The sequence below is a fragment of the Ptychodera flava genome, chromosome 14 (genome assembly GCF_041260155.1).
Source record: "Ptychodera flava strain L36383 chromosome 14, AS_Pfla_20210202, whole genome shotgun sequence".
Taxonomy (NCBI): Eukaryota; Metazoa; Hemichordata; class Enteropneusta; family Ptychoderidae; genus Ptychodera; species Ptychodera flava.
In genome coordinates, this window is record NC_091941.1 from 34127470 (window position 1) to 34148957 (window position 21488).

General features: G+C 40.4%; 3 protein-coding genes across 7 annotated transcripts in view; 1 reads left to right on the plus strand and 2 right to left on the minus strand.

Annotated features, from left to right (window-relative positions):
* Positions 1–2995, minus strand: part of LOC139148835 (fibrous sheath CABYR-binding protein-like) — a 59784-nt gene extending 56789 nt beyond the window's left edge. Inside the window, exons 1-2 of the mRNA XM_070720265.1 lie at positions 2741–2995; positions 2024–2297 (exon numbers count right to left, since the gene is read on the minus strand). Coding sequence (XP_070576366.1) covers positions 2024–2297; positions 2741–2995 — 529 coding nt within the window. The remainder of the gene's footprint in view (positions 1–2023; positions 2298–2740) is intronic.
* Positions 1–9206, plus strand: part of LOC139150253 (uncharacterized) — a 67374-nt gene extending 58168 nt beyond the window's left edge. Inside the window, exons 1-5 of one of the 2 annotated variants that reach the window (XM_070722504.1) lie at positions 5582–5681; positions 6102–6397; positions 7088–7316; positions 7975–8122; positions 8580–9206. In XM_070722504.1, coding sequence (XP_070578605.1) covers positions 6128–6397; positions 7088–7316; positions 7975–8122; positions 8580–8820 — 888 coding nt within the window. In that variant the 5' untranslated portion in view covers positions 5582–5681; positions 6102–6127 and the 3' untranslated portion in view covers positions 8821–9206. Of the gene's footprint in view, positions 1–5581; positions 5682–6101; positions 6398–7087; positions 7317–7974; positions 8123–8579 lie in introns of those variants that run through there. The other variant, XM_070722503.1, reaches the window with a different exon arrangement.
* LOC139150252 (ankyrin repeat domain-containing protein 29-like) lies at positions 9166–21402 on the minus strand. Of its 4 annotated transcripts, none has more exons than XM_070722500.1 (16): positions 21218–21402; positions 20070–20314; positions 19862–19972; positions 19090–19188; positions 18585–18683; positions 17951–18049; positions 14464–14562; positions 13620–13718; positions 13019–13117; positions 12360–12458; positions 12059–12136; positions 11652–11723; positions 11321–11398; positions 11020–11121; positions 10673–10747; positions 9166–10064 (listed from the first exon to the last, which is right to left on the minus strand). In XM_070722500.1, the coding sequence occupies exons 2-16, from the start codon at positions 20094–20096 to the stop codon at positions 9807–9809; spliced, it is 1494 nt and encodes a 497-aa protein (XP_070578601.1). In that variant the 5' UTR covers positions 20097–20314; positions 21218–21402; the 3' UTR covers positions 9166–9806. The 4 variants fall into 4 exon arrangements, with proteins under 4 accessions (XP_070578601.1, XP_070578600.1, XP_070578603.1 ...); XM_070722499.1 differs by having other exon boundaries at positions 11321–11401; positions 21218–21358; XM_070722502.1 differs by having other exon boundaries at positions 11321–11401; positions 19862–19995; positions 21218–21347.
* Between the last annotated feature and the right edge of the window lie 86 nt (positions 21403–21488).

Here is a 21488-nt window from a genome sequence, read left to right on the forward strand (position 1 = left end):
AATCCCAATCCCAATCACTAACAACGTACCGGGAAGAAAAACAGCGAGATCCGATACGCATGTTTCAAGATGTTTATTATTCATCTATATGATATGGAGTACACACTTAGCTTTACCAACCTAACTAATATCTGTATATTCATTAGTAACATCCTCTGTATAGATTATAATATAGGCCCTTTACTCGAAAGCCTTGTGGAAACGGACAAGTTCATCCATATGCTTATATGTGTCTGTAATACTGCCTGATGTTTCTACTAAATTTACGAGTTTGTCTGCTGGTGCGCCGAGTTGTGTAACTTTTGAAAGCTTCATGTAGTACCTAGCTGTCTCTTCCGCCTTCCAGCTAACATGCTCCATGAGGGCGTATATGTCTCTACCCGTCATGGCAAGTGAGATGGCGCATGCGCTTCGACAGCCATGCGGTGTTTCTCCTGCATAATACCAACCTCCTGTAAATATGATTTCAGCCTATAATATATTAATTGGGAAGACATTGGTTTCATTTCTATTGTTCCTTGTTGGGCGGTTGGCCGGAAGAGATAACCAGTGAGAATATTAATGCCCAGGCTGCTGGCTAAAGCGATATACGCTTCCAACGAATTGACAGGGCACATGACTAAGTCGGAACATCTTTTAATAGCAAAATAATTTGTGGAGTCGCCTCTTAGCGTCTTTCCAAATGTATGATTAAAGAGTAAACCAGAATCGTCAGGAAATCTCAAAATTTCTTGGGTTTTCACGTGGCCTAGGTCGTGTGCCCTGTCTCCAGAAAAAGACAACATCTTGAAAAAGGCCATGTCTCTGGCTAATATATAAACTGTGTGGGCGATTTTGCAAGCATTATCTTTTGAAGTATATGTTCAAATACAAGTTTCATCTTATTAATAAATAAAGGCGTAGCTTGCTTTGGCGAGACCAGGGCTTTTGCTTGCTCTTCGGCTATTTTCTTTACATATCTATCAATTATGTATGAATCGGCTGGATTGGGTGTACGTTTGTCAACGCCACTTGCTAGGGCCTGGTAAAATGTTTTAAATTTTGAAACCATGTTTTTTATGGTGTTAACACGCAACCTTTTGGGGTAGGAGCACTGCTGCATACCCGTACGCCCTAAGTATGGGCAGGTCACTATATGTACCTGTGACTTGGCATCCTTATCTTTATAGACTAGAAATCGCAAAACATCATGGGGGGAGGCAGTTAAAACCGTTTTCGGTTCAGTAAAGGTTAACTAAAAAAGTTCAAATTGCTGTACAAAACGGTCTTTTTGTATTTCATGAGCGGAACGAGTACCTAACACTTCTTCCAATCGCTGGTCTATAGCTTCGACGCCGGGATCAGTATTACTACTATCACAAGTGTCAGTTGTTTGGCAAAGAAACTGTGGAGTCTTGGTTTTGCAGACTTTGCAGTTTTCAAGGTTTGTATTGTTCGCCCCACACATCCAGATATATCGAGAGATATATTGTGTTCTAAGCACAGGTAAAAGATCTCTTTCAGTATCTTATTTAGTTGTTGAGATTTGGAGCCCGGGTAACCAGAATTCCACGCATACATGAGGGTAGCGGAGTCTGAACAAACGTTCAATCGTACATTTTTCAGTTGCTGGCCGAATGTTACTAGCGCTCTAACAAGGGCTTCTGCTTCTTTTTCCACTATTGGTCTATTCCTCCATTCTAATTCCCAACTATCTCCTATTGACGTCGACTGAACCGGGCTAGTTTGTAGAATCGCTCCCCACTTGTAAGAGCTCGCGCCTGTGTATGCCGTAATTATTGCATGTTTCTCGTCACGCCAGGGAAATTGACTTACACATTTAATCAATTGCGCCACTCGTCTAGTTCTTTCCTGAGTGGGGTACCGATACGAATGTTGATAGTGTTCTTAGCGAATTTTTGCGCTTTCGATAGAGCAAAGGCCATTTGCCTGATAAAGATCCGAGCGCATGGAATTGCCAGACTGAAAGAAATACATTTCCCCATGATTTTTTGCAACAAAGGAATTGGTATCACACTCTCACCCATGGCGTATTCTACTAACTCTAAGAAGCGGAGCTTTTTTTGCGGGGGAATGATGAAAGCTTTACTCTCGGAATCTACTATCATACCTAAGAGAACCAAGGCTTTCTGCGGTCTAAGTACACTCTTTTTTAGTGCTATGAAGTAGCCAGTGTCTATACATAACTTAAATAGGATGTATGCTGCCGCCTCGGCGAGATCGAAATTCGACCAATCACTGTGCGTGTCGCTATTATAGGCCGGTCTCAGTGGTCCCCCGTGTCTATCGTCGATGTACTGTAGGCAGGGGACACCTAGGATACGCGCGTGACTCGTGATAGCGTAACCGACAGTATGGTAGATATACGCAGATAGCTTCCAGCCAAACGGTAGCGTGTTATTAAGATACCATTGCCCTGCCCATTGAAAACCAAAATATTTGCGATCTACTTCCTTAATAAGAAGGTTGTCATAGCCACTTTTATCGTCACACTTAAAGTGATAATCATATTGTTCAAGATATCACGAGACTTCAATCAGCTTGTCTAACTTAAATGGGATGTCTCTGATCCATAGATTAAGATATCTCATATCAATACACATCCTAGGTTTTTTTGGTTCTACAGTAATAGGCATGACAATAAAAGGTGGGGGTCTATGCCGACCTGCCCGACAGCTGAAATAGCGCCAGTTTGGATTCTAGAGGAGATTGACTGAGAAATGAACTCAACAAAATTTACACAGGCAGGATTATTGGCAAAGATACGAGCTGGTGGGGTGGAACTATCATACAGTTTTCCTTTAAATGGACCTTTATAATGTTGAAAATACTCCGAGACTCCGACTCCATTAGTGATCCATTCCATGACAGGATCGTGACTACCAGTAGACATAATAGTTTCCCAGTTACATCTGTGTCGATGTAATTCTCCTGCGATGAATTCATCGGGGCAGCGAAAAGCTAATGTCGTTGGGGAAGCTCTCATCTTTCCCATCGTTACATCCCCAATGGTGGGGTTACACTCCAGGCCCTGTCGAGGGGCACCCTCAAAAGTTACCCAATAGTAGGTAGTTCTAGGCGTCGGAATTTTTTTTCACCATAAACTTTTCCCATGGATATGGTACATTTGTATTCTGCAACAGAACAGATCAAGGCCGAAACATGGAAAAAAAAACCAAAATTACCTGTGAGGGCGCCCCTAGACAGGACCTCGAAATGCGAGGTGTGCAGGTAAGTACACGAGGGTGCTATGGACCCTCCCTGTAGAAGGGATGAGGAGGAGGTATTACTTTACATGGGAGGCTTTGAAGAATGGCGCATAAATTTTGACACCTTGGACGCTATTTCCTCCTCTTCCTTGTTTCCCAGGAGAAGAATCAACAACCTGCCGGCTTCCTGCCCAAAATCATTAGACTCGAACTGGGCTAATACCGCCCGAAACCTAGGCAGTTTTGGATGAGCTGCAACCGTCGCTCTGTCGACCAGTGCCCTTAATGCGCTGACGAGTTGAACCCTGGAGGCCAACAATGGTGTGTGCGCCAATTCCATGGCTTTCGACAGGGCGTCCTCAACGGATGCAGTTTCCGCCATATCTTGAAGCTTCTGAATTTGAGTCTTTAAATTCTTCATCTCGTCAGCCTATAAATTCAACCAAGAAATATCAGCCGTCAACATCATTTCAATATTATAGTAGACAACATTACCTACTATCGCAACAACATAGCGAGATGGTCGTATACTCTACATCTGCATACTCGCACATTTCTTTGGCATAATCACAGCACCCCACTATGCCCGCCGCTGGCATCACTATCATATACGGTTTTTTTTTTTTTTTTTTTGTTTTTTGTTTTGTTTGTTTTTTGTTGTTTTTTTTTGTTTTTTTTGTTTGTTTGTTTTTTTTGTCGTTTTTTAATCATTTATGCCACTTCTCCACAATGTATGCACTAGCCTTACTATAACGTCCTCAAGTACCACTCTTGAGGTCTGTACGTTATTCCCACAGCAACTTCTCATCTGTTATTGCTGTATTCCCCACATACAATACCATCCATCTATATGTTACTAGAACTCGATCACCAAGGCTTATATTCCCCTACAGGCTAAAACACTGATGGCACCCTCGCAGTAACTCCTCATCGAGTTATCTACCTGGCCAATTCTCCCGGCACCCTCGCAGTAACTCCTCATCGAGTTATCTACCTGGCCAATTCTCCCGGCACCCTCGCAGCAACTCCTCATCGAGTTAACTACCTGGCCAGACTTAGCGACTTCAAGTAAAAGAAGATAACAGGACGGTGAAAAGAGGGTACAGAAAGAGAAACTAAACACAAGTATGACGTAGAATGAACACAAAAGAAGACAAAAGAGAGAAATGAGACTGCAGTATCACATGGAAACCACAGACAGCTGGCTAACATGAATACTACACGTGCGCAAGCAAAAGAGCAGTGAACATGAACAAACAAGCCAAGTGACAGAAATGAAAACAGGGGGGAAAGGAAGCGGAAAACGTATCAGCGAAGAAATTCCAACTTGAAAGCATCTAGACACGTGCGCACACAAACTTGCGGCATGCTAGCGCCCCTGGAGAGACCAGGTGAATGACTCGTACCAACAGGTGGTAGCGTGCCAAACGAAAACTGACTCGTGCTATTCCTTGCATAATTCGCAATTATCTAGTAATGAAATGACGGCGACATGCACACAAGCAACGTATCAAACAGTCTAACAAACCAGCTCTACGATACGATATGCTCACCTGTGAAGGTTGGCTCTCCTGTGGCCCTATCTGGGGTCTAGGCGTTTCTGGTCGTGGTTGTTTGTCATTGGCTCCAGTGGTGTTTGCAAAGCAGTACGGGCACGGGAATTCTCAGCATTCTCGGGTGGTTGAGAAGCAGCAGTCGCCTAGACGGGCCTCCGTGTGCAGCAACAAAGGCTTGGTTGGCGCAAGCAACTGGTTGAGACGATGCCATGCTGTGTCGCTGGTCCCGTGTGCAATGAGGAGAGATAGTCCGGATGACACCTTTTCTATTTATACCTTATAAATTTGCATATGGCGGATTACTTTCACTACGTGATGCGGCTTTGAATAACGATGAAAAGTTAAATGTCGTTCCCGTGTCAGGTCAACAGTTCATACTATGGATTATCAGTAACGTTGATGCGATTTGTTTTCCGTTCACAGTTATCAGCGAGTTTCGGTATTTCCGCGCTTTTCTTGTGCTGATAGAAGTTACACATGTGCGATTCCGCAAAGATGAAGCGGGTTGCAGAGGCTCTTGAACCACGAACGAACTTCCATCAAGTCTTAGATAAAACACAAAAATACACATTTTGCTGATTTGAAGAGGTGTGACAACTTGAAATGTTCACAACTTATCATGCAAATTGTCCAAGGGATACCTGCAATCCGCGCTATTTCACCTTCGAGCCTGAAAATATCACGCCTCCATTTTGAAGTGTGATTTTGAGTGACCTCATTTTGAATCTATCAGGCTCTTGAAGAATGGATCACTTTGAGAAACTCAGTAAATGATGGAAAGCGTGATCATTCGTCTTGATGATGATGATGATGACGGTGGTGGTGGTGATGATGATGATGTTGTGACGTTGTGGTATCCGGTAGCATAAACGGAGATAGAGGCTCAAGAGATTGATCAACAGATCTCAGAAAAAAGGTTTGCTAGTTTGGTCAAAGTGTTCCGGAACAGCTGTTTCGACAAAATTTTCACATGATACGAATCAAGGAAATATGGGCACGATCAGCTTTCGCCGAATATTCAAAAATGTTTTGAGTGAAGGATAATGCATATTCTTATTACCCTGACACAAGATTTCGATAGTACATCCTTCTGCAAATACTGGTAATCGAGTAGAAACCAAAGTTAAAACTTGAAAGCGATGTTAACTATTCATTATCTTTTCCATTCACACCATCCAGGAGACAAAGTATGTCTTGTGACGCACAAACCGTTTATCAAGTGAAATGTGATAATGGTTGACACACCCAAGAGGCATCGAAGATTATGGTATCAGCAGTTAGCACATATAATCTTCATTTACGAGATTAATTAATTTCAAATTTCATTTTTAAACAGCGAATACAGTAAAGAAATTTAGCAACATGCCGAAGACGAAGAAAAAGAGAAATGGCCTCAGTGAAGTCCAAAGATATCAGCATCGGCGGTTGACAAGAGCAGAGGGTAGTGCAACTGGCGTCCCTTCTACAAATCCACCGCGTGGCGGCGCTGCAGCCAGCTTCTTGACCAAGATCACGAAGTTATTCCTCGAAGCCGCTGATGCACAGAAGGCGGTTGGTATGAAGAAATACATGAGAGATCAGTTTGAATTTTACGGCATACAGGCACCATGCAGGAGGGCTATCAGTAAACAGGTCAGGAAAACTGTCCTTTGTTGCAAGCGTTTGAGTCTGCATCCGTTGGTTTGTCACTAACAAAAGAACAGGGTCAGTCCCACCGCTCAATTACCAAAGAAATTACAGGAAAAGATGGATAGCTGATGTCAAAGTCCTTTCACCTTTCAATGCGAGTTTCACAAACATGTTCCAACTGTGCAGCTAAACCCTTATCCATGTTTATCGTACACGGTGCTTCGCACAGACAGTCACTATGCGCGCAGTACTTCATAGTTTGATATATGACCAGAAAGCATTGTTCCCACACGTAGTCCTACAGTCTTCTAAGTTCTGAATGTTACTTCGTGCATTGATGATACTGTCTTTTTTACATCTATCTATAAAACAGCGTAACATTTTGGAGTAAAAAAATCAGGCTCGGCTTCATTTTTGTACCGTGTGTGGTTTTTCAGCTAATTCGGGAAATTGCCTTCTAGCCTTGCCTTGGGGGAGTGGGAGGGAGGGGAGGGAAGGGCAGCAACAAATGGAGATAGAAGCATACCTACACTGACAAGCGAAGAAGACAGAAATATAAGACAAACGCTTAAAATAAATAAAATTACAAGGACCACGTGTATTGCAATTTTGTATGATTTTTTCATCGATATTATGTATGCAGCCCTCAGTGTAGAAATTTTATCAACCGATCACTTGACTTTTTAAATCTAGGTTTTCCAGCAGCTGCGAAACGAAGATCCTGAAACCATTCGAGAGATCCTGGAGTTACTATGGCAACAAAATGAACGAGAATACCAGCACATCGGACTGGACATCACCAGTGATAGAAACATTGCTATATGCGGGTCATCGAAGGAGGAGTACACGGCTGCAGTAGGGCTACTCAGGAAATTGATAACTACAAAGAGCTGGTGGGACACAGTCGACTGTCTCGCTGGAGGTCAGTTGATGTTGTATTGTTGTACAGTTTAGATATGTCACACAACGATAAACATTTCCACGAGAGAGAGAGAGAGAGAGAGAGAGAGAGAGAGAGAGAGAGAGAGAGAGAGATGTGACGCATTGATTACACTCGATACCTCGTTTTTAATAGGCAGTTCTATATCATATATCTTCCAGACCTCCATCACGATAGCACGATTGAAACTGAGGAAACTACCAAATTTGACAATTCTAAATACCGTTTGGTGTCTGTTAAGCTGACTTACAATCTCCCTGACATTAGCATAACTTAAGCTTGTGAGTAGTAGAAGTTTGAATGTTTTGGTTAACTTTTGAACATCAAAGCCATTCTCACTCTTTGACGAAACTAAAACTCAGCAAAAATTTTGAGGGATCCAAGCTTTGTCTTTTACTCCAGTGAGGGGTCAATTTTTACTCCTAATAAATCCTGAGATGTACACTTGGCAACCCTTTCCGAAATGGAATAGTCTGCAAATCCCTTTTTCACCGACACCAACACGACCATTCACTCATCTTCAATAATTTTCTTAGAGTACACTTTATTCCACTATTTTCCGAACCGCAATATTATTCCAGAACTCATAAAAAGTACCCTCCATAGATAATTTACCTTTAATTTGATCGAAACACCGTAGCGGTTGGTACACTGGCCAAGCAAGACAGTGCTCTCATGAATCCCATCATAGAGAAATGGATTAAAGATGAAAACATGTGGATACGACGAGTCGCCATCATACATCAACTCCAGTACAAGGAAGACACCGATAAAGAGAAACTGTTTCGGTGAGATGCTGATTTCATTGTTCAAACGCAAATGACATTGACAGTCTTTGCCTCGGTTTTATAATAATTTAGGTTTAGGGCAGTGTTCGTGAAATAGGGAGAAGCAAAAGCGCATTTAGGCTCAGTAGGAGATATCCCTCTGACAAATACAGTGTATGGACAGTCTCCATTCTGTTATATCACCTGTTAGTAATTCTCTTCTTTCACTCCAGCATTGGCATGTGGACGTGTAAGCTCACAGGTGATCAATATCGAGCTCATATAGTTGAACTTTATGTGATTGTCAAAATCAATTTTGGCGAGAACGAAAGTATCGGTTTATAGAATTCAGGTAGAGCTAGTAACTAACTGCTACTGCCGAGAAAATAAGAATTCAATGAAAAAAATCAATCTATATAAATTCTCTCTCTCTCTCTCTCTCTCTCTCTCTCTCTCTCTCTCTCTCTCTCTCTCTCAGATTTTGCCGACTATGCGCTCACGAGGAAGATTTCTTCATTCGCAAGGCAATCGGCTGGGCTCTACGCCAATACTCCAAATGTAATCCAAAGGACGTGAGGAAGTTTGTCGAAGAGCATGACGAAAACTGTCGACACTCAGCAAGCGGGAGGCTCTCAAATATGCGTGATGTCACTGGAATGCCGACCAGTGTACAGATCGATCCCAATCAGAGTGAAAACACATCAAACCGATACGTTTGACGGCGTTTTGGCCTATCAGTACTAATTTACAATATATGACAAGAGGGCATGTAATATCAAATAAATTCTCGGGTAAATGATCTATACATGATGCAATAGGAACTACAGAGGTTAATGACTTGAAACGTACAACGGACATTGCAATCGTGAATGGAACGTGTATGATGACTATAGCATGAGTGCTATATTCCCCATACTATAGCTAGCTTTGATGTATGCTTATGCCATGTGTTCCTCATAAGTACGTTGTTTATCGTGGAAGCGAAACTCTCAACGTCTTCTTTTATTGATGTAATTCTCACCACTGCCAAGTTTATGTACTTTAAATTACAACACCCAACAGAATTTTTGTAATGAAATTAAAGATCAATTTATTATAAAAGAGATTTTAAGTAGTAAAATTTTCATTGAATACCACAAAATATAAACTTTTAATATGTATTGAACGACACCGAGCGAAGACATTTTCAGGATCTATATTCTCTAAAAGCCTTACAGTATCAACGAGGACCGTCCCACAATCCAACGAAGAAGTCTAACCATACATATCAAGAAGCCATAGCCGAGTTATCGCAAATGTTGTCGGTGGGAAACGTACACTTGATCGATGTGTTGTCAGTGTAGGCTCATGGTAAACATGCATATTTCATGGATATACGTGTTACTTGAGTAAGGACACCTGTGTGCATGGTCCATGTGCCATAATGTGTCTCATAGATATCGCAATAGGGATCAGCGAACAACTGACCCGGTAAAACTTTTCAAGATGAACATTTTTTTTTGCTGCGGTGGATTCAATGAAAGATAAACTTTTCTTTCATATGCTACAGTATGCAATTCAAAAGAGGTAAATTATATAATGACCTCAGTCCCTGATGTGGTGGACCTCAGTCCCTGATGTGGTGGACAGAGTGACCCCAGTCCTTGATGTGGTGGATAGAGGGTGCAATCATTCGATTCAGTTGTCTTTCCGGATATACGTCGGTTTATATTGCGTCCTCAATTTCATCAACAACTCTCCTTATTGCATCAATGTCAGGCCAGTGACGCTGGTTATCGATCCACCTCAGGAAGACTCTGTAACACATCAGTTCTTGAATGTTACCCATGGCAACGTCTCCCTCATCCTCATCCAGTATCTCATCTTCCACGTCATCGTAATCAACATCCAAGTGTCTTGCTATGACTCTCCAATACTGAAAACACCGACGACTTTCGCCCTTTGCGAACTCACGAAGCACTTCCTGCAAGATAAGTTGGAGACTCGGATGATGTGAGAAGTCGAACATTTTCTCCTCGAAGCCCCCATCCCCGCCCCCACCCCACCCCCTTGACTCCCTTCGTAGGAACACTTGGTGCGGTTACTCAACTAATAACAATGAAGAGGCGTAAGGCACGAACAAAACTATGACCAACATAATCATTGTTACTCTCGAACTCCACCCGAATGGTCCCCGGAAAGTACACCATAACACCGATCCCCGATGTCTGATTTTGTGGCTGTGAAGCACAAGTTCACTCTAAACCCATGCTGAGGGCCATGAAAAATATCATGTGTACAGATTCCTGAAGTTAAAAGTTTTTGTGAATTCATTTAGAATGACTGTCGCTCAACCATTTTTAAAACTTCCTAAATATTAATTTATCTTCATTTTTTATGACAACATAAAAATTATGGCTAGTAACTGCTCCTCTGTACCCGGAGGTCACACTATCATGTATTCGTTTACAAATTGACGAACATTCACGTTTTCGTGCATTTTACACAAATGGCATACTCCCTTGCGACAGGTACGAAGCTATTTGAATTCTTCAGTATCGCCTAAAAATACAGCCTTTCCCTGTTACGTACCTTACACCTATCTACTATGGCCTCGGCAAGGTCAGGTCGTCCTCTCAGAACTGCCTCGTCATATGCAGTTTGGCCCTGAAAAATATATGATTGCATGAAATAATTTACGAAAAATAATGTTACGTGCTTTACGTTGAACAGGTCTAATACTACAAAATCACGTGTAGTACAGGGATCGATGATTGTTGGACGCGTATGAGATTAGTCAATAATTTGGGCTCGTCTTTCTTTAGCTTGCGGCCCAACGTTCAAGTTTATCTCAAGATGCTAAATTTGAGTGTTTGGACAGGGTGTTGATGAATTTGTGGAACTACTTATCTTCAGTGCTAATCATCTTAAATGCCCACCTCGTACTTCATGTAGCTGACGTCACACTTTCTCATCAAGATACACTGAACAGTGGTGAGATCGCCAAGTCTTACCGCCCACAGGAGAGAGGACGGGATATCCTGTGAAGTAAGTGCAAAAAGCATTACACGAGCCACAGTATCGTGATGGAGGGACTGAGACGGAACTGATGTAGAAAGTAACGTTCATTTACGCATGATCAATCCATTCTGAAACGAAATTTCTGGATGAAAGCGTCCATGCTTAACTAAATTAGGTTTACATTGTTAACTTGTTAAAGTGTTGATATCCTGATATTACCCTATCCTTTTCCAGTGGCAGAGTTGTCTGTGCCCGTTTCCGAGTCACTTCGACTTCTTTCAGACCTGGCGATTTTACCTGCTTTTAAGAATGAAAAATTATTTTGAGTAATGCTCCTATACTTGGAAAACTAGTTTCAAAAATATCACTTACGACATGCAGAAAAAGCAATTATAATATTTCATAATCTTATGAACTCCTAACTAAAAGTTAGTCGTGAATTCCAGGCATTCGGTGGCACAACCCAGAAATTGATTGACCGTTCCACTGTCCGATACATTGGTTGATTAATCGCCAGATAGTAAAAGGTGACTTGAACAGCACCACTTACAGTGACACCGGGGGTGCCAGTACTTGCACTCTTATATGGCGGTTTCCTCCCATCTTTGTGGCTTGCTTCATGCTGTTGAAATGAAAACAGTATATGTTATAAGTCAAGGTAGGACGAGGGACAGGACAGCATAGAAGGTGTACTCCCCGTGTTGAATTAGGTGTGACATAATGGTCTAAAACGGAACTGGGAGATCTAACAATCCAGAAGAATGGCCGGGTTCTCTGAGTGTGACTTGTAAGAAAGCTCCTCTCGAAAAGTAGAAACATTTGCCATAGTTCCAAAATCCTGGAGAGACACTACACGGATCTTTTTCAGGGAGCATCCGAACAAACTCTCGTCTAGACTTAAACACATTGCCAAGTTCCTCATAATTGGACAAAATTGCTGCAAAGGTGACGCATTACCCGGTTCTTGCCCGTTAGCAACGATACTATCTCAGGTTTGTGATTCAACTTTGCGATGTGCAAAGGCGTCCACTTGCCCTAAAAACAAAAAAACAAAAACATATTTACGAATAAATAATCTATATTTACGAATAAATAATCTATAAAAGTTACGTTACACACAATTATCGAGCTGCAAGAACCCTGTACCGTCAGAGGAAGACTATGACATCATATGATTATGCATTGCACAATTTCAGGGCAATGTGATCGTATTAATAATCTGTAAAATACAAGATAGACAAGGGCAGAAAATCTTCACCTCTTTCTGGATTAAAGGATCAGCTCCTTCGGCCAATAGCAATTTGGCGGCATCCACGTGACCTTGTTGGGCGGCTGCGAACAATGGCGTGGCACCATTCTAAAAACAGACATGACATGATCGGAGAATAAAATGCCCTGCATTTGTCCTGCATCCATGATTAGTGTTATCAATAGCAGTGAAGTACACTGCAGCAAAGGGACACTTTAACTACCGTGGTATTTCTGATATGATACTTTTGATATTCCGTCAACGTACCAAATAAATGGAGATAAATGTTAACTGTGACGCATATTTCCCGCAGATCGGATTGAATCGTTAATTCTGCAATAGCTTGGAGCAAAACTAGATATACTGGACCGTTATTTGATAGAAGAACTCAAAGTAAATTCACAACATACCATATACAAGACGTTGACATCATGATCTACTAAATAATTAACATACCATAAAAATATACTCAACATCATAACCAAGCAACGCTAACATTTCAATTTAGATTTGAATCGTGCGTCGATCATTTTAATACAGTGTATGCATATTATATTCATTTGTGCATACACGTATCTTCACAGACCGCGTATGATGTATCGCATCGCAAGGAGAACGTTATAATGCGTGACCCGTGGCCTTTGTTCGTATCTTCCGTATCGTTTTACCTTATCCTGAGCATTGACGTCAGCTCCGTGATCTATCAACGTCTTCATAACTTTTGCATGGCCTTGTTGTGCTGCCACGTACAGAGGTGTCGAGTCGTCCTGTGTGGTTCGGGGGAAAACGCAGTGGAGTTGACGTTTAATGTATAATAGCAGTGCGTAACATCTCGCAAATTCCAGAAATACTATAGCATGGAATCTATAACACATTATACGTATTCTTAGATTCGCTGTGTACGTTCCTTCATACGGTTTCATACCTACAGACTGGCACATCTAAACTGTTTAGTTTAAACACACATCTCTAGAATTTGTGATAAAAAGATGGAGAACGCAAGAACAGAATCTATATTCTCCGCAATAGATAATTCACAACTGTAGTAATTTCTTGTCCTGTCTTAGATCTGAGATGGGAAGCCGAGCTGTGTCATGTACACTCATCCCTTGATGGAAAGCCAGAGTCACCTCACTTTTGTTGAGTATCAGTCTTTGCCGTGAACAGAACACAAAAATTTGAATCACACACAAACTTCCATTAACAAACGATGCTATCGTAAGATTGACCACATAAGTTACATCTAGTTCTGTCAAGAGCCAACCATACCTTCCTTTTGTAATCAACTACTGCTCCCGCATCCAGTAGGAAGGCTACCACGTCGTTATGACCATTAAAACTTGCAGTGTCCAATGGCGTGGCGCCAAACTATTACAGAAATAGGAAAAAGAGATTCTGGAGCATATCACAGACTCAAGTCGTGGATTTGATATATTTGAGACACATATTTGAAAAGGGTTCTGAAACAAATATTGCAGTGAATTTTCAGCCATCTCAAAAATGCACAAAGCTGTGAGATTTTGATATTCGCGATAGTGTATGCCGTGTTGTATGCATTTCATCATAGACACTTGACATTCCTTTCATGGAAATTCTAAGAATGTAAAGGAAGCTTTATTACCCCGATGACTTTTTCGCCAAATTTACCAATTGTTGATGTTGGATTCGGTACTTTAAGCACGTTCAAATTAAACAGGGGATAATCTTGTATTGTTTCAAAAACACAGGTTCAAAAAGTTGCTCTAAAGATTTTATTTTGCGACGACGTGATATCAATTGGAGTTCCTTTCAGCATTTTTTTATCTCTGTAGACGTTTCGGTGTTCTCCCTTTCTGTATTCGATATTCCATCAGTGTCAGAACAACATATTTTTTCATCTACCAGTGTGAAATCAAAAATAAAATGAGCACAAACAAATTACACTTCCCGTCGTATGTAATGCACAATTCGTGGCAGATGAATTTTCCATATTGATAAAGAACTATTAGCATAAAATTTAAATACCGAAACAATGCTCATTAATATAATTTGCACAAATTTATACTAATCTGCCCCGTATCTTGCACTTATAACCCCGTCGCACCAGCAAACATTGATGTAGTAGTACACGTACTGTGTTTTCTTTGTGGATATTTGCCCCGAACTTATGAAGGAATTTCACGATATCCAAGTGACTGTTTCTTGTCGCAGCGTGAAGTGGAGTGTCTCCATCCTGCACAAAAAAGTGGATTAGCTTATTGAGATAACGGATTGGATTTATATTAATCGTGTAGCATTTAACATATGTACTAGTAACGGTGGCGAGCACGTGAAGTTTGCGGAAGAACGATTTTACCGATGCAGAACATGCGAGACGAACAAGCCTTATAACATAGACCTTACCTTCACAGGTTAAATTTCATATATATATATATATATATATATATATGTATATATATATATATATATATATATATATATATATATATATATATATATATATATATATTATAGTAATATGGTCTCCAAAATGTAACGTTGTGAGGAATGTATATGTATGTATATATATATATATATATATATATATATATATATATATATATATATATATATATTATATTATGTAATATGTCTCCAAAATGTAACGTTGTGAGGAATTATGAGAGAGAGAGAGAGAGAGAGAGAGAGAGAGGAGAGAGAGAGAGAGAGAGAGAGAGAGAGAGAGAGAGAGTAAATGTATATTGTTTATGACTGTTTATTTCACCAAAGTTAAATACAATAATGTTGAAATCTGACTCAAATAGTGAATTTAGCAAGTTCTAACTCTGGTGAGGACCATAGAAAATAGGTATACATACCTAGTCGAGTCTATGGTCCGTAATGAATATTTAGACCTATCTTGTTGCGAGATACAACGAAGAATGACAGAAATCACTTCTATTAACAAATGTTAACAACAAATGCGGATAAATATACATATTGCTGAGAAGTTAAAACTCTTTCTCAGTATGCCATGTAGGCATGAATAAGCAGATCTATAGAAAATAATGAAAAATACATTGTATAGCACAGACAAATGCACAGCGAGAAAAATAAAATAAAATATGGATGGAAAATAGAAAACATTACTCTGCCAGGAGATATCTTTTCAGATGTTTTTTAAACTGATGTCTATTAGTAATATGTTTTATGGCTGAAGGAAGGGAATTCCAATGCCGAGTTGCTGCATACTTAAAGTTGTGATGGTTGACCGTGAGCTTTACTTTGGGAACTGGTAAATTTCCACTGATACTTGAGCGAGTTGAGTAATTATGCGGAACAGGATGAGGTAAATAGTGGTAAAGACTATGTGCATAGTGGCCTGTATTAAGATCATATAGGAACAAGCAGGACTGTTGTTTGCAAAGTGCATGGATGTCAAGGATACCAAATTTGGCGAACAGGGGAGCTGAGGGGGCATCAAAAGCAGAAAAAGAAATTAACCTTACAAGTTTCTTTTGAATAAGGAGAAGCGGTTTAAGGGTGGACCGATAAGCATTCCCCCAAATTTCGAGACAGTACATAAGGTGGGGCAAGATGAGACTATTATATAATAAAAGAAGAGCAGTTTTAGGAACATAGTGGCGTATACGCGAAATGATGCCAACAATGGGACTAATCTTACTTCGTACTCTCTCGATATGAGATTTCCATGTTAATGAAGGGTCAATCGATACCCCCAGGTAAGTTGTTGAGGACACACCGTTTATAGTCGCACTACCAACAACTAATGATCCGTGAACATGTATCTGCTTCTGCTGAGTTTTAATAATCATGTAATTAGTTTTCTCAAGACTAATAGTGAGCTTATTTGCTCGACACCATATACACACCTTGTTAAAATGGACATTTAAATCATCTAAGTCAACAGTTGGGGTATCAATGGATCTGAAGAGGTTAGTGTCGTCTGCAAAAAGACGAAAGCTGAAAGCATCAGTTGAGGAAGTAATATCATTGATGTAAAGGAGGAAAAGGATAGGTCCAAGTATAGAACCTTGAGGCACACCACATTTCAACTGCATTGGGGATGACAAGTTCCCATCTATATCAACCATTTGTTGCCGATTTTCAAGATAGCTTTCGAACCAATTGAGGGCGCGTCCTCTGATACCATAGTGAGAAAGTTTATGAAGGAGAATGTTATGATCAATCGTGTCGAAAGCCTTACGTAAGTCAATAAAAATACCAAATGTAATATAACCTTCGTCCATTTTGTCAGAGAGATCAGATACAAGATCGGCAAGAGCCAGTGTGGTGCTGTAATGTTTCCGAAAACCATATTGAGTACTAATAAGGATGTTGAATTTATCCAGAAAGGACAACATCTGGTTTTTAACTACAGATTCAAAAACTTTACTAATCATGGGCAAAATTGATATAGGCCTATAGTTCCCAAGATCAAGAGCAGAACCCTTTTTGTAGAGTGGGGTAACCTTAGCATGCTTCAAAGCGTCCGGAAAGATGCCTGAAGTCAAAGAGCAATTTACAATATGTGCAAGGGGACGGGAAATAACATGACATGCATCGACAACTATTTTAGGGTGAACGTGATCAAGCCCCATAGCTTTGGATGGATCCATGCGCTGGATTATTTTGAGAATATCACTGTCAATTACGGGGTGGAAAAAGAAAGAATGGGAGTGACTTTCACTGAGAAAATGATGATAGCTAACAGGTGAGGTTATAGATGATGCCAGGTTTGGACCAATGTTTGTAAAGAAATGGTTAAACTTATCAGCAATCTTGACTTTATCAGTAATAAGCTTATTTGTGTTATCGTCATCCTTTATTTGTTTCGGTGATGTCACCCTGTTCTTCGCCAGGACTTCACTAATGACATTCCACAATTTATTAGAATTCCCGGAGGCACTTTGGAATTTGCGATGATAATAATGGCGTTTGGCAGACTTAAGTAGTTTTGTCAAAAGATTGCGGTAATGTCTATAATACTCTCGAATGCTGGAGTTATCTGGCGATCTTCTCATTTTTGCGAATAAGTTGTGTTTTTTACGGACAGAAATAAGTAAGCCCTTTGACATCCAAGGTTTACGGAGAGCTTTACGCTTTGTACTAGCCTGTTTGATAGGGGCATGTTTGGAATATACGTCACTAAAAAGTTCGCTGAAAATCTTGTAAGAATCATTAGGATTCGTACAATCATAAACAGGCTGCCAGGAGACATTGCCTAATTCTGAAAGAAAAGCATCACGGTTATAGTGCGAAAAGTCAGCTTTGAGGACAGAGCTGGTACTGCTATGCGAAAAAGAGTGACCGAGATTATTTAAGAAGGCAAAAATTGGCAGATGATCGCTGATATCTGCAAGTAGGGTGCCACAGCCAATGAAACGATCTGTAATATTGGTAATGACTAGATCAATTAAGGTCTCAGAATTGTCAGTGATTCTGGTGGGAGTTGAAATAATTTGCATAAAATTGTAGCTATTGAGAAGAGAATGGAATATTATGATATAAGTATAGGTGTGTATGTCTATGTTCGTGTCTGCATTTATATTAATCTTGCATATATAAATAAACAGATAAATAGACACACAAGATTTTGTTTTGCCTGGCAAAACACTTACAAGTGTTGCCTTTGCCAAGTTGGCACCGGCTTCCACAAGCGTTTCAACGACCTCTCTGTGACCTTCTTGAGCTGCCATGTACAAAGGCGTGGTTCGATCCTGTTACAGACACAGTGGGAGAAAATATTACATGACAGGTGGACTCTGTTAAACACGTCTTCTTAAGTTATTTTAAAGGCGTGTTTGTTTGTCTTTCTAACTTACTACATTCTCACAGTTGGTTAAACGTACACTTCGCAAAATGCCTTCGCGTTGCGCCGCTCGCGGATTCATACTGTAAAAATTGAAGACATCTTGACTTGGAATTTTGTACACTTACAGCATATGCTGAATGCGTCAATCTAAATCTGTGATTTTAACCTAGTTTCCACGGAACAGCGATTTGCATATTTTTAACAAGTTTGCTTCAAAATTGGAACGAGGTGTTGAAAATGTCTTTCTGTCATTCACGTAATGTCATTTCACCCATTCCTGTAGTTCTCGAGGAGAATGGTCGACAATCTTCTGAGCAATTAAAATAAAACAAAAAGTTCAATGACATAATTTGTCATCACAGAAAAGTTAACCAATTGTTCGTGTAAAATTCAGAAAAATCACATGACGATGTGCAGAAGCATCCATTTCCCGAATTTACCTGTCTTTCACAATTGACGTCAGCACCTGCCTCTAGTAGCGCCCTCACCATGTCTCTGTAGCCGAGGCCGGCCGCCACATCCAGAGCCGTCTGACCATACTGCGGCGGAAACAGAACTGGAAGTTCATTCTCAGTCAGCTGCATTGCGTTGATCGATCGGATACAAATTCCCTTCTCGAAAACCACCCTTTACATTAATTTGACTAGTTCTTAAATGCGACGATAACTTATCCAATAGCCTATATTTGTTCATTATTACGTGTACAAAAGAGACCTTTAGGCCTTCAGGTCTAAAACAATTAATATTAGGCCTAATATAACGCGTGAAAGCTGTCACCAGAGTAACGGTACTATAGATACGTTGCCATAATAGCTGGCGGTCTCTTGACGCATCGACAATAACATACAGGAGTCATGACATGCTGGGAGTGTACGCAAGGGAACAAAATCATGAAAAAAATCGCTCCAATTAGTGTCATAATTAAGGTTTTAGGTCTATCATCACCTTGTTCTTTGCTTCAAGATGAACATTTCTGTTTAGCAGGATTCTCACTAACTCCATGAAGTCATAGTCTATGGCGAGGTGTAGAGGCGAACTTTTATTCTGGTTAAATGAAGAGAATGCAAACATGTATGAATTGCGAAACCGCCTCGACTAAGTTTTCCACACCTTTCACTGTCAAACTTTGGTACATTTCCATCATTACAATGTCGACAAAAGCTATAACTTTTGATAATATTCTCATCACATATTTCTGTTCAATGAAACAAACACATCGACTTATTGTTCTCCCTGAATAACGATGAAACATAACTTATTGGCATTGGAAACACGATGCACTGTGCATACAATATGCAAATTGTCATTATTGACAAATTAATTCTTGTTTAGGCTAAGATTTTGTAAACAATAACATTGGACATTACAAAACATAGGTAGTGCTGCTAAGTTACAGCTGATGGGGTTTGACGTGTAAGGACTGGTAGTGTTTGCAGACCCAGGAATTATAAAATCGTGTGTAGGCTTGAGGACTAACGATTAGCCCAGCTACATCGGACCAAAAGCTCATTCCTTGGATGTCATAGAAAACCGATAGGTAAGCTTACCTGCTATTGGAAAAGATAGGGTCTACATTGTGCGAAAGACTTGCACTGCCATGAACAAATACGCCTACTAAGAGAATATTCACGTCATTATTTATTTTTCCTTCTACCTTGTCATCACATATCATGACTCATTGACTGACATTTTGTTTTAGTGATCACACAAATCTTACCGATCCTAAATTGCATTTATTTGGATCACAGTATCCGCTTGTCAACAAGTTCTCAACGTCCTTTAGCTTTCTTGCCGTTATTGCCTCGTATAGACGTGATTGATATTTCTCCTGTGTGGAAAAGTTTTAAAATTCTGTAATTACTAAAGATATTTGAAAGATAATTACGGAAATAGCGATACTTTGGTAATCATCAGTAGGTGTTTACCTCTTTTCCTGTTACATCAGTCGCCATTGTATATAATTGGCTCTTTCCTTAGCTTGGATAATTTATCATCTGACATCAGTCAAACGCAGCGAATTCGAAAGATGTGTATGATCGTAAAGCCGCGTTTGAGGTCCGCGTAGTAGCGGCCATTTCTCAAGCTCTGTCGCGTGAGTCCAGTCTTCGATGGCACCTCGATATCGATGTAATGCAGTCTACAGATTCCACAAATACGCCTATTACGAGATCTGTAAGAAAGTAATACCCGAATTAAACCTTCTCCACATAACTTTCACTGTTTTAGCGACTGTCTCATAAATGATTACTTCTCTCATCTCCACGCGCTAAAGACTGTACACGTAGAAGTTCTACAAGAAAATGTTTACTTATATTCTTGCGTTCGATTTAGAAAGCCCAATCGTTCGATTCGGAAGCGCCCTAACTGTATTCGATCTTAGTGTAAACAAAGCCAACCTTATGAACTGAACGAAGACTGGATATTGGCATGTTTCCAACGTTGTCATTGTCTTTCAGGTACTACAATGGATGTATGGTTTGCAAGAAGTCATGTAGCGGATAGCGTGGCCATTGTTTTTCGCAGCTTTCAATGCATCAGCTTTCAATTCTGGTCATGTGTAAAAATAAAGGTCTGGACCCCGACCTGGAGTTCCAACGACCGAACCAAGAATATGTACAGGAGTTGTCACCAACAAAATACAAGTGCAAGATATCAACAATACAATAGGCCTATCGTTATCGGCCATCATGATGTTATTTAGGGCCTACTCTACGGCTTGACCCAATTTGAACCTAGATAGAACTAAGAATATAGTAAGTTATGACATAGCTACCCAAAGCTTGCCAGAATTCGCTGAAACGACTTGAAGGATATCGTTATTTATCCTTCAATTGCTTGAATTGAAGACTGAAAAAAGTAAACTTAATTGAAGTCATTATAACAAGATATTATTTATTTTTCAGGAGTTTCATACGCGGAAATCTTGGCTCTTCCATGCGATATCATCAACAACACGCGGCCTCGCAGCGCAGGTAGGGTGCGTGCATGCGATGCTTTGGGACCTGAGCGCGCCTGAGAAAGGGTAAATATCCATGTCGTCAATGAACAACATAAAATACTGATGTGAGCTTACCTGTCTGTAGTAAGTCAATTGCTTGTCAGAGAAACAGCAACACAGTGTGACAGATACTAGTAGTGTCTGTCGTTTCACAGTTGTAAATAACAACAGTCTCGATGGCACAATGACCTTCTTTGACCCCGTGTGTTTGATCTGCGCTTTTTATTTGAAGTCAAACCGTACGCTAAGGTGCGCTCGGTAGACAAGCGCCACCCATTGGCTGGGACAGTACAGTAAATGCCGATATGAAACGGGATCTCTCTCTCTCTCTCTCATAGTAAAACGC

Excerpts from the sequence above, each read along its gene's own strand:
- LOC139150252 (XM_070722499.1), bottom strand. The coding sequence starts at position 20,096 with ATGGCGACTGATGTAACAGGAAAAGAG. Across the intron at positions 18,684-19,089 it reads ATCTTGAAGCAAAGAACAAG|TATGGTCAGACGGCTCTGGA; the intron begins GTGATGATAGAC and ends TTTCCGCCGCAG. Across the intron at positions 13,719-14,463 it reads ATATCCACAAAGAAAACACA|TTTGGCGCCACGCCATTGGA; the intron begins GTACGTGTACTA and ends TTTCTGTAATAG.